Consider the following 13,199-nt stretch of genomic DNA (forward strand, 5'->3'; position numbering starts at 1 on the left):
GAAGATGATCTCAAAGCAGACAGACTTACTCTTTCCAAGTAAATACACTGGAGACTGATTTACCACAGATCTCTAAACACAGAAGCATGACAAGATTGTACTCAACTCTCCAGAATATATCTTTTTTTTTGCCCTAAATTAACCCAAATCAGTCTTTTAAATATTGAGCCTTATCCTGCATTTTCATATAATAAATATTGATTACAAACTCCCAGGCAGAATGTTAAAAGTTCTTGTTTCCATAGCTGCAGGACACCAATTAGTGTAGGAAAGGAATGCAGTTGACATTGTTACTAACAAGGAAAATGTGATGCAGATTAGCATCTATTTCATGCTCTAGAAAACTCACATCCTTCAACAACCTGTAATTATTTTTCTTTTCTGCCATCTAAAATGTCTCTTGTGACAAAATATGATATTATTTTAACTTCAGAGCTGTTGTAAACTAAGGTCAGTTAAGACTATTTTACACTTGACAACTTCTGGAGAATATATTAGAGCCACGGTTTCTTCATGCTCCATCTCAAGCCTCTGTACTGAGCAGGGTGAGAGCTTAGTATCTGACCAAATAAAAAAGCTCTACTCGTTACTGCTTGCAAGCATGACAACAGTTAAATGTATCTCCATAACAACAGACTCTATAGCAACTCTGAATTTCCATTTCAGTTGTGAGGCCGACCAAGTAATCTAGATGTATACTGCAGCATTTGGCTTTGCCTCCACAAAACTAAATTAAAAAAAAAAATCAAACCAACAACCCACAAAACAAACCAAACAAACAAACCAGAGTACTCGTCTCCTGTGCACGTGCTGGTGTGCAGAGAGCACAACCAGGGTCTTTCAGACACACTTCAGAAAGAGGCTTTGGGTTGTCGGTCACCTACAAGATTACAGTACTTCTCACAGGAGCAGAAGAAGGTGGAAAAGTTATAAACAGACTTGTGGAGAGAGAGAAATAGGACAGGTCTTCTGTGAAGGCTGAGTTTCAAATCACGTAGGCCATAGACAGACACTTAATTTTTACCAGCAGAAGAGAATGCATCAATTATTATTTCCAGCCGTCATCATCAGAAATGCAGAGGGAAAACATGATGTGCTTTTCTTCTCAGACTCTGGAGAAACCACGTTCCCGTGTGTGACAGTAATATGGCTCAGATGATGGTCTCTGAACTACAATTCCTCATTATGAACACCTATTCGATTGGTATGTTAGTCTTGGAATTTATGAGTGCAATCGAGCAGAAATACCATTTATTAGCTTAATCACCTAATAATAGTAATTTGTATAAAAATAGCTCATTATATTCCGTAAACTAGATTCAAAATGCTCTCTTAGCCAAACATTTCCATGTTTTCAAATGAGATGCATGGTTTAAACGTTCAAAATTTATTTTAGTTCACATTTTAAGTTCAGCAATTCATAAAATGCAGATAAAGATACGAAGCCAGATTGTACTTGGACATGAAATGGAAAATACATTTCAAATGTTAGTAGGCACCGAGTCCAGGGCATTATACTAGAGCTGACATGGAGTTAAACCTTTCTGAAGCCTACAGCATAAACGTAACGTCCTCAGCATATCACGTGCTAAACAATTCACGAGTGAACAAATAGGTCTGTTTCATTAGGAGATTCAAAACTGGATGTCAAAGAGAAAACCAATGTAAATACAATCTGGTTATGATTATTCTATTCAGCAATGTAGTAACAGACTTCTACAAAACCACATAACTGAGAGAAGAAAGTTGGATTGATTTTTTCTTTTTATTAGCTGTTCACAATTCACAAATAATGAAGATATTTGAATTTGAACAGTCTAAATCATTCCATTTTCCAGAGCCTTCTATCACTGCACAGTCTTCATTTTTCATATTATTTGGTTCTCCGGGTTTCCAGTTGCTGTAAGTTAAAGGCCCACCACTCAGGTACATGAATCTGCCCTCAGTTTGTGCATCAGATATCCCAATATAAGCTTGGGTTGAAGGGCTAACTAAGTCTTTTAAAGCTGTATTCTCAGCCTCATTCCTTGGAGAGGCAAGCACACCTCCAGCTTTTGCACAAAGGGATTTTCCCTTTTCAAAATTATCTTTCTTTCCAGTTGAGACAAACATTTTTTTAGCAACATTCACAATGTCCTTTAAAATCATGGCTAGAAGAAAAAGCAAACACCATGTTGAATTACACCATAAATTGAAGATCCTAAAGTAATTTATCCATAATATCTCAATTATTACTGTTTTAGTACAAGCAGACTACTTGTAATAGTAGGCAGAAACCAACAGAAATCAAACAAAATTAACACCTGGCTATACCAAATCCACATTTTAATAAAACAGGACTTTCACAAGGCTTGGACCACAAGTAATTTTTAACATATATTTTTTTGTTCCCATATTATTTTTTATTTTTATTTTCTATTTTTAATATATATTTATATATTTTTAATTATATATTTTTTTTGTTTGCATCTTATTACTGCTCTTGAATCAAGACCTGAAGGAACTTGCTCCCTAAATCAAATTGCACGCAGAACAAAAAAAAAATCTTGTCAGGTCTCAATGCAAAAATCAGAGACTAATTAAAATTCATGCAGAGGAACTGAGCTGCCATTAGGAGATCTTTCATACCTAAAGCTAAGAGACTGTAATGAAATTCAGAGTTTCAAACCAGGGAGCGCAAACAAGAAATAAAGGGACAGCTTTAGTGAGTCTGGGAAACTGAATATTTACCTTGAAAACATTAATGATCTTAGGAGAAATATACATATCTATAGTTCACATGCCTGCCAGGTTTTCATGAAACAAACAAACAAAAAACCCCCAATGTAAAGTGAGCCTCTTGTTCACTGAATAGATAAGACTGGGCTTGGAACAACCCTTTTGAAATGCATTTGCTTTCTTTGACAGACATTTATTTTACCATACTGTCTTCAACAGGTATCCATGATTAGTGTCAAGGGAGTCTACCATCTTATAATAATTGTAAGGAAACTCCAAAAAGAAAATTGATATGATTGTATCTTACCTTTTTTGTATCTGTTTAAATCATCTTCCAATACCCGTATTTTCGCTTCCAAAGCAGTTACTTGTCGTTGCAGGTCATCATTTACAACAACTAAGAATTAAGGGTATTGCTTAGTAATTTATCTTAAAAATAACTACACCACTGCTGTCTTTCATCTGATGTCAATCTGTGTGAGAGACATTCGGTTTCCAGAGCAGAAACCAGAGGGCACACTGCAGAATCACTCTCTGGGAAATTGTGCCAGTGAGAGAGCCACATTTCTAACTCAGATGAATATTTGGGTGGGCTTTGAATTCTCAGAGCTGACAAGCTCATCAATTCATCTGGAAAAGCCCAGATCTCAAAGGTAAAACACAAATGTAAGCATTTTAAATGAATTAAAGAGGAAAATACATGAATAGACAAAGAATTAAAGGGAAATGCCTTTGTGATCTGAGTGAAAGGATTTGTAATTTTAGACACAAACAACAAAGAACTAGTGACTCCAGACACTTTTTTTCCCAAGTTATGCTGGGCAACTCATCCCCTAAGTAACAGGTGTTTTATTTGTTTGCTCATCACACTTCTGGAAGTCACACCTTCACACCTTTCTTCAAATGATGTAATCAGAACACGAGACATGATAACAAATATTTTAAAGATAATACACTTACAGGTTGAAAAATAGATTATAGAAACACGAGAGCTTTACTACTTACTTCCACGTTCTCCTTTTTGACCTTTTTCTCCTTGTGGTCCCACCTCTCCTTTTAATCCTGGAGGTCCTGCTTTTCCAGGCAAACCCTGCAGACCTCTCAATCCTTCCCCTAGAGTTTGATTTGAGAGAAAATAGTTCTAATGTTTTCTGAGAGTATTCTCCCACCATGTTCCCTTAGTGTTTGGAGAGAGTCCTGAACTGAGAAACAGTTTAACAACTAGCAACTGTATGCAGAAGACATAAACACCAAAGACTCTCTTAAGAAGATGTCTGCAAACCCAGCTGAGGATAGGAGGTAAAGAGATGAATTCACTCAGAAGAAAGGGATGAAATTGGTAAGTGAACGGGAAATAGATAACGTTGGTGGAGCTATCTGTATTTCTGCTTTGAGAAAGCTTTTCAGCAACAAAACAAAGTCCCTGCATTTATACCAATCAGAAAAGGAGATAATTCACAGCATCAGACAACTTCTTGTTTACCCATGATTTCCTAATACTCACTCATCATTTTAAGTTTTCTGTGATGCACTGTAAGGTTACCCTGCACTTTATGAATGATGAAATTCTTTTGAGAAATACTCAGTATTTGAGGTTTGTACATGAAACACAACATATCCTCAAATTTTATGTGAATACTAATTGTAGAAACAATTGCTGAAAAAAATAAAAATAAAAAACACCCCACTCAGTAAATGCATTTTATCTCAAAAGAATAATAATTGGTAATATACATCTTGAACAGCAAAGAACCAAGAAATAGAGCATGGCCAGAAATCCTAACTCAGTAGAAAGGAGAGGAATGAGACACCTAACAAAAATATCCTCAAGGTGTTACAATACTATATTAACTTCCAATGGTCGATATCATTTCCTTTTTCCGTTGCTGAAATCTTCAAACCACTCATTGTGTCAAAAACCACCCCTACTTCCACCTGAAAATTGTTCCTGTCAAAATACTCATTTGCTAGGAACTGCATTACTTGGATGAAAAATCACTGTGACACAAAATTCATTATTATATCTATTTATGAAAATGAAATTCCAATGTAATAAACACTTTGTTATTGCAGAGATACACATGCTCTAAAATCAGAAAGCCGTTACATGTAATCCAACCTTATGTTATTTAGAAAATTAGGTAAAATGTAATAAAGGTCAAGCATACCTCTGAAGTGGTTATTTAATCAGGCAGTGCTGGCTTTACATATTTCAGCCACGAAACAACAGAGAGCATACTGAGGATACGTGATACTGAAAATGTCTATACTGAACATTTGTATACTCCAGATAAATTTTACATCTTATGTCATATCACTGAATCATTGTATCGGATGAGACCTTAAAGATCATCCAGTTCCAACTCCCTACTGCAGACAGGGTTGCCACCCATTACATCAGGAAGCCCAGAACTCCATTCAACCCAGGCCTGAACGCCTCTGGGGATGGAGCATCCACAGCTTCTCTGGGCAACTTGAATATTTAAATACATATCAAGCTATATTCATACTGATAGGAATTTGCTCGGATATTGAAAAGTAATTAACTAACTCCAGGAGGAGTACTATACACATGACAAGATGATATAAAGCTAGGATGAGTGATTGGCACACTAGAAGGCTGTCCGGATATTCAGCAATACCTGGACAGACTGGAGAGTTGGATGGAAAGGAACCTTATGGGGTTCCACAAGGGCGAGTGTAGAATCCTACGCTGGGGAAGGAATAACTGCATGTCAGTGCAAGTTAGGGGCTGACCTGCTGGAAATTAACTCTGAGAATAAGGATCTAGGTGTCCTGATGGACAGCAGGTTGGCTGTGAGCCAGCAGTGTGCCTTTGTGGCCAAAAAGGCCAATGGTATATCCTAGGGTGAAATAAAAAGAGTGCGACAAGCGGGTCAAAGGAGATAATCCTCACTGTCTACTCTACCCTAGTGAGACCAGATTTGGAGTACTGTGTTCAGCTCTGGGATCCCTAGTTCAAAAAAAGTCAGGGATCTCCTAGAAAGAGTCCAGTGGAAGACCACAAAGATGAGTAGGGGCCTGGAGCATCTCATATGAGGAAAGACTGAGAAACCTGGGACTGTTCAGCTGGCAGTAGAGGAAACTGAGAGAGGATCTTATCAAAGCTTATAAATAGATAAGGTGTGGGAGTCAAGTGGGGGTAGGATCTTTTCAGTGATGCCCAGTGACAGAACAAGAAATTCCATATGAATATGAGGAAAAACATTCTTACAGCATAGGATGTAGTAAGAAGCTATACAGTTTTGTATGTACTTATTAAATATTTTCTCAGAAAAAATTTTATATCTTGGGAAAGGTGATAACTCCGTTGTACTGTGTGACAGAAAGCACTTTCTGATCTGTTTGTTTGCAGCAACTGTTTGTCAAATCATGTCTTGAGGGAAATTCAGTTGCTGGGACTTAGTTAATTTGAAGCAATCCAATTATTATCATTAGGTTAGTAGCCAACTTCAGCAAACATGATTTCTGGTTTTGAGAGCTGGCCACTGGAAAGCAGACATAATTTAGTATGGTACGTAGGAAACTCTGTAAATGGCTCAGAATACAAATGGTACATTGAGATTAAAATCTCATTTTATCTCCGTTCTATGGGCTGCTGTGAAAATGGGATTTTATGTTTGTATGGTTTTTTTAAAAAAATTATTTATTAAATCCAAGTATCTAGAATAGAATTAAAAATGGAGCAAGTGCTTTATAGACAGCTTTCTGCAAATTTACAGAAACTATAAAAGGTTAATATGGCAGAGAAGAAGTAGAAAAATGGAATAATAGAAAAGGCATAAAATAAGACTAAGGGGATGAAAAGGAGCATCAAAAATACACTACTGATAAATGCTCTGTACCTGGGTCTCCCTTTTCACCTTTGGGACCATCTCTTCCATCTCTGCCTGGTAATCCGTTGACTGCAGGAGCACTACACTGAATGATGGGACATGAATACATTTTCTCTTCAGGTTTATCGGTGGTAAGTGAACTTGCTGCCATCATCAGTGATAGACAAAGCAGCAAAGTATTGAAAGGCTGAAGAATAGTCATTGCTAAGTCCACGGGTCTGTGAGAAATAAAGCAGAGTCACATCACAAATTTATCCATTCACATGATCATTTTAAAGGGTTGTCTAGGAAAAATTTGCCTGCGTTACCCAGGAAATATACTTCAATCTTTGTTCCAAAGGGCAAGAACAGGGGGTAGCGTATAAACCATATAATCCAGCCTCTGATTGTATACTTATGTATGGAAATCAGAAGAAAAACAACGAAGCTTACAAAAATCCAAAAATGTCAAGGTATAAAGAATATATCATCCATTTCACCATGCTGCTAATTTATTTTAATGTATTTTTTCATAGCAAGTTTAAACTTAAATAATTTCTCTTTATGCCAAATGATTCATACAGAATGACAGTTTGCAATGAATCCTAAACTTTCCAGCTATTTAATCTCTGCAGGGACTCTTCTCTCTACAGCTATGAGGATTACTGTACGTTGAAACTAAGAGTGATTAAGATATTTCTTTTGCTAATATCTTCAGTACTAGCAAACACTGATAGCTTAAAGGACAAAAATTTCAGGTATGCTTAGATAATCATCATCTGATTGCCTCTCAATTTCTCCTTTCTCACCTTGTATATTAATAAAGATACATTACTTTTTCAGTATTATGCCTCAGAGCTGATGTTCTCTTGGATCTCAGAACTGCAATACTTTGCTGCCCTCTCTGAGCAGAACAGTGACAGGCAATAACATCATAAGATAAAGCTCTGCATTATGTTCTGATGAACTGCACAAAAATAATTATTCTCAATTTTAATATGATGGTCAAATTTGATATAAATATGTCCAATATATTTTGTGTCTAACTGAAAACAAAAGCAAAGAAACAAACAACAAAATGAAACTACCACAAACATGATCTGACAAACCTAAAGGGTAAATAAGTACTAAGTCAACTGGCATTGTTTTCTCCCGGTTCTACTGATCAGCCTAAAGTAGGAAACATGTTTAAGGAAATATTGTCTTAAGCATGGATAAGGAGGCACAATCATATCCAGCATGAATTTTGCTAATCACTTTTCACTTTAAGCCTCAGGAAAAATTCCCCATGGAGAACATCCTGTTCTGTCTTGATTCATCTAATAAAGTGCAATATAAAATGCACTCACTAGCTTATTACTGTGAGAACACGATCAGTAGGAAAAGTAAGCAGTTAAAGAAGCACCACTTTTTTGTATACTTCTCCGTAGACTCACATCCAAATCTGGAGCAACTGCCTATACCAAAACAAAACAAGGGAAATTACTTAGCTAACCAGTAATAATAGAGCTTGAATCCAATTTATTTTTCCTATCCAGCATCACAGACAAAAGACAGCTCTTCTTACCCACCCAAGGGCTTTTTCTGTTGGATATTTATACTTGGCTCATTATTTGGTACCAGGGAAAATACCACTTCTGTCTTTCATGAAGGCAGTATGAAAAAGTTCATAATAATGATCCAACAAAATAAAATTTAAAAACAAAAGCTCGCAGAGAATACTGTCACTACAAAGTCCCTAACACACAGACTGGTGTTGTTTTTGGCTGCTGGCCTTCTGAAGCTACCACCTGCTTACCTCTAAAGTTTTCCAAGATGAACGCTCTTTGTTCTAGGAAAACCAAAGGGTCTCTTTCCCCTCTAAGAAATTGATGGCAGGGTTTCCTGGAAGCTTTATCACTTCAAAAAGACATTAATGACAGTTTATATCAACATTAGTTTGGATTAAAAACGAAACAAAACAAAACAAAACAAAAAAAAGCAAAATATTCCCACTGTATCAGAAAAATCTCAGGGATTTCCTAAAATAGGAAACATAGATTTTGCAATCTGTATTTAAATTTAGAGAAGATGGAGATTTCAACATGGAGAGTCATGCCAAGTGTGGGTGCAGTAACACTCTGTGAGTTGCAAGGCTTACACAACTGCAGAATATTTAAGTAGAAGGATCAGAATCAGGCCCTGAAATGAAGCTTCTTTAATACTTCGAAGGTAGCTAGTTCTGGAAGTGATATTGGTACAGCTATTTCAAGAGATATATCTCAGAAAATTCTTGCATTCCTCCATAAAGAGTATATTATGACACGCCTCACCCCATGAAGGTAAAAATCAGGCAAATGATCCTGGAAGAGGCAGCCAGGAGGCAAAACAGTCCTAATCATGGAGCTGACAGCTCTGAGTCATCAGCCCTGAAGCCTAAATTTGACAGAAAAGAACAGCCCTTTCGAGTCAAATACTGGGGAAACTGCTCTTCAAAAGTAAATAGTATGTTAGTATAGAGAATACTAAGGGACAGAATGCTGTTAAATGGACAGACACATCCTGCTCAAAGTCATCTTCATCAGCTTACTGTGCACTGCTAGAGCAGCCACTTTCTAAGTGGCATGCTTGAACTTGCAAGGGTTGCAAGGCCTCCATATGGTCAAATACTTATTACAGCAAAAAGAGTTTTACTCACCAGCACCTTTACCTGCTTAGTGCACAGTGAAAATCTTATCACTTCATTGGCTTTCCTGACAGCCAGTGTGACAGAACGTAGTAGAGAAGAATTGAAACAGAAGATAGCTGGATTTTTATCTGAAGGACCAGCCTGCCAGGAGGAAAAAAAATAAAGTCCTTTAGTTTCCACTAAAGCTATAATTTTGAGTTTTATTTGGGGTTTTCTGGCTTATCTCTGTCTTGCACAATCCTAGAGATCATCTACTTCAACCTTACCACCCCTATTTACAGGAATTGCGTATGACATTCTGGGAGTAAACCCTTTGCTCTTTGCCTGGCCTTGGATGTATATTGACTTTGTTACAGTACAAATGAAGAACAAAACAGAACAGCCCCCCACGCACACAGAAAAAAAAAAAAAAAAAGAGAGAAAAAACCAACAAAAAAACAGGCTATCTGAAAGGTATTCATTTTGACTGTATTGCTTTTCCCCTTTATTCAGTCAGTGGAATAATCTTCAAATAAAGACTTGGATCCTGCTTGACTGCAGTGTGTTTTTCCTGCAATGTACTCTGCATTATCCATGGAAAAAAATTGGCCAAGTCAAACATGTACATTTGTGTGTAGATGAGAAAAGACAACATTGCGTGACTCTACTTCTCTTCCTGTAAAGACTGTGACACAGTGAGCAGGCCAAAATTCTCAATAGAGCCTGCATGGAAAGTAGAGTAATAGGAATAGTTTGTGTATATATTGCCAAGGACAGCTCTGAAATAAGAGTAGTATAAAATGTTGTTCTGAGGAATAGATGGCTCTAGCAACTCTGCTTGTGGAAAACTTCCTTGCCCAGAGGAAGCTCTGATAGACATCTCTAGCTGAAAATATCAATTCAAACTCTTTCAGCCATGATTTGATAAAAACATTTGAAAGCCAACACCATAAAGAAAAGATTTGGAATTAGAGGTCTAATTCCTTAAATAAGAAGCTGGAAAATTGGCTATCTTGACTAAGAACTAGAATGTGCTATCCATATGCTGTCAACGCACGGCTTCCAGAGCTTATACTGTCACCTTGTAATCCACAGAAACTTCTGGTTTATTTTTCCCCCATTGAACTTCTCTGAATGTTTCCTGCCTGCAAAAGAGAAAGTATGAATTAGACAGTGTTCTCAGTGATTATCCTACTCCTAGTACTCACCTAGTACAGCTCAGAACACTAAACATATCATGTGAAGCATCTTGTAGAGATGTATTTATCACACAGAAATTTTACAAAGCAGCAGCACATCAATGCATTTATCCAAGCCTTCAGGATTATTATAAATTCCTGAGTCAAATGACATGTAAAAATCATGAGAGCAGGTGGTTCAGTATTCAAAATTATTAGAAGGTTTTCTTCACTGGATTTCTCATTTCATTTTTTTTCCTCCTCATTTCTATAAAGCCATCCCTTCCTCTAGAAATATTTAGTTTCAGTACTGAGTTGTTCTCTGCTTAGATGCTCAAATATAATTTCTTTCTGCATGTCATTTGGTTGTAGGAACTGTCTTATGTCTGTCTGCTCTTTGCCATAAAGTGCAGCTCTTCAAATTTTCTTGGAGAAGCAAGCAGCCCAGCATGTGAGAAAACCTGGCTTTTGAAGCCTCGAAGTTACCTTTGGAGCCATCAGTTTCGAGTCCTCTTCACCAGCAGCAACAGTATATGGCAATAACAGAAGTGGGAGCTACATCCAATTATTTTCATCATAGCATAGCAGAGTGACAGCTTCTAGAGGTTTGCAAAGGAGTGTATGGCTAAAGCAGTGGATAGAAATGCACAGCTAGCTCATCGATTCACTTTGATGTCAGACCAACAGTGTGCTCTTATCTCCAAACCAGGAGCTTACAAAGTATTTCAAACCTTTCACTGAGGCAATCAGAGGTAGGATTAAAGAGTTCTGAAGAACAAGACCCTAGGAATAACCTTATTTCAGAAAAAAATGTGAGTCCAGGCACAATTCTTAATAGGTGCTCATACAGTGAGTATAATTAGAACCCTTTCAAAAAATCTGAAGTGGAAGCTGTTCTGTTCTGAATTAATAGTGATTTATCCCTTGCCTGTGTAACCTCCTATGCATCTGTACTTCTGCACAGTAAGAAGGATGGAGCAGAGCTGAAGTTCTCTTTATTTTCAGTTGTCAGCCAGGCACAAAGACTACATGGATAGTTGTTTCTGGTGCTGGGTTGTTACCTTGAGGCAATCCTCACCAATGATAAAATCTTAGGATTTCCTGTACTCACTGTCCACATAAAGAATAATTTAAACTTGTCCATTACTTGTGAAAGAGGTCGAAATTTCTACAGTAGAACATGCTAGCAAGAATACCATAGTAAAAAAGAAGGTATAGGAATAATATTGTAATATTGTAATTATTATTCGTCTCAGCAGTTATTGTAGAAGTTAGTATAAGCATCAGAAAGTATAAAACTCCGAGTTTATGTTACTGAAGTATGTTTATAAGAGACCTAAACAAGCACATCCCAGCAAATTTTCCGTGGGTGTTAATAATCAGATAGATGATAAACTAGGTACAAATACCACCTTCTCCTCTCTTAAACTTCAAATGATTGCACTTTAGTCTGGAACTACACTTACAACCAAAAAATATTCCTGATTCTTATTACAGTCTCAAAAGAGATACTGATTTATGGTTTGGAGTTTGTGAAACTGAGACTGATGTAGGAGATGAAAGAGAGTGAGATGGATCTGAAGCAGACCAGACCAAAAAACAAAAGAAAACAAAACACACGTTTTCTTAACTGAGAAAAAGTGAAGAAGTTTGGGTTTGCTTGAGATTTCGAACAGAGTTCACAATTTACAAAGAGTTTTCCTCATTTTAGGAACAGACTGCCACGAACACATATAACAAGTTCCTCCATCTCCTTGAAAATGAGTAGGTTGAGCTAACAGACATGTAAGCTTTAAGAACATGAGATGCTGGAGGAAAATAACATCTCATGAAACATCACGTCTGATTTCCAGATTTTCACTTCAGCTACAAAAGATGTAGAATGGCACCTTTTCCAAAATAGGATGAGTTGTTTGTGTCTTTCAATTGACTAGTCAGTAAAGAATTCTAGAGGGCTTTCTTCATATTGCAAAAAAAAATTGTCAAAAACAGGCCTCTCCAATAAACAAGAGAGGCTCAGATGCTGCTGATGTTTCAGAAGCTATAAATACATTTCACTTTGCAATTTAAGTGCATACTGAAAAAGATTTTGCGACGATTAAGAAGATGAGAATCCAGATAAGATTATACCAGGTAGAGTCAGGTTGTACTTAAAATTCTTTAATATCTACAAATAATATATCTTAATGTCTTTAATAATATATCTTTAATATCTTGCAAAGCATGGGATCATTAGCCACTAAGGTTGTGGGATCAATCAAATCCCTACATTTTTAATGTTTCATCAGGATCTTCTTTTTCTGTGTCTTAATGATTCTAGAGAGGATTCAAAGTAATTAGGAGGCTTTTGAGGGCAAAACAAAAGCAGCTAACAGCTGAACTGAAAGCACAGTTGATAATGGATTATGTGGCCAGGAAGTGACCTCTGGTGGATGCTAGGTGGTCAGTAGGTGTATGTACTTACCAGAATAGCTTATTCACTTAACTACATTAAATCCACTGAGGTGAATATGACCTAATATTATGACATAATCAAAGAAACTTTCCAATTGAAATAGAACTATTCAATGCAAAAAATGGGAAGCCAATGCTAGGACAGTAACATATTCATCACAAACTTTAGAAACCTCTGTAACAAAAGGGATTATTGACTTGACACACATTATCACTATACCTTTAATAAAGTGAAGCAAAGGCAATCTTTCAGATGATCTAAAAATCAAGAGAAATGTTAAAGGAAACAGAATGATCCTTTGAGAGCATGTCTCGAAAGCATTACTTTAAGAAACATGAGATTTTCACATTAGTGTGAGGTGGGGG

At 36.7% G+C, this 13,199-nt stretch overlaps 1 protein-coding gene across 4 annotated transcripts; it reads right to left on the reverse strand.

The window, feature by feature from the left end:
* Window positions 1-1,371: 1,371 nt before the first annotated feature.
* Window positions 1,372-10,982, reverse strand: SFTPD (surfactant protein D). Of its 4 annotated transcripts, XM_042817690.1 has the most exons (8): window positions 10,866-10,982; window positions 10,283-10,346; window positions 9,232-9,363; window positions 8,353-8,453; window positions 6,585-6,793; window positions 3,724-3,831; window positions 3,026-3,115; window positions 1,372-2,150 (listed from the first exon to the last, which is right to left on the reverse strand). In XM_042817690.1, the coding sequence occupies exons 5-8, from the start codon at window positions 6,775-6,777 to the stop codon at window positions 1,777-1,779; spliced, it is 765 nt and encodes a 254-aa protein (XP_042673624.1). In that variant the 5' UTR covers window positions 6,778-6,793; window positions 8,353-8,453; window positions 9,232-9,363; window positions 10,283-10,346; window positions 10,866-10,982; the 3' UTR covers window positions 1,372-1,776. The 4 variants fall into 4 exon arrangements, with proteins under 4 accessions (XP_042673624.1, XP_042673625.1, XP_042673626.1 ...); XM_042817691.1 differs by lacking the exons at window positions 10,283-10,346; window positions 10,866-10,982 and adding an exon at window positions 7,904-8,011 and having other exon boundaries at window positions 9,232-9,443; XM_042817692.1 differs by lacking the exons at window positions 10,283-10,346; window positions 10,866-10,982 and having other exon boundaries at window positions 9,244-9,442.
* Window positions 10,983-13,199: the final 2,217 nt, after the last annotated feature.

This window comes from Centrocercus urophasianus, unplaced genomic scaffold, assembly GCF_019232065.1.
Source record: "Centrocercus urophasianus isolate 14NV4802_14NV808 unplaced genomic scaffold, USGS_Curo_1.0 seq_17, whole genome shotgun sequence".
Lineage (NCBI taxonomy): Eukaryota > Metazoa > Chordata > Aves > Galliformes > Phasianidae > Centrocercus > Centrocercus urophasianus.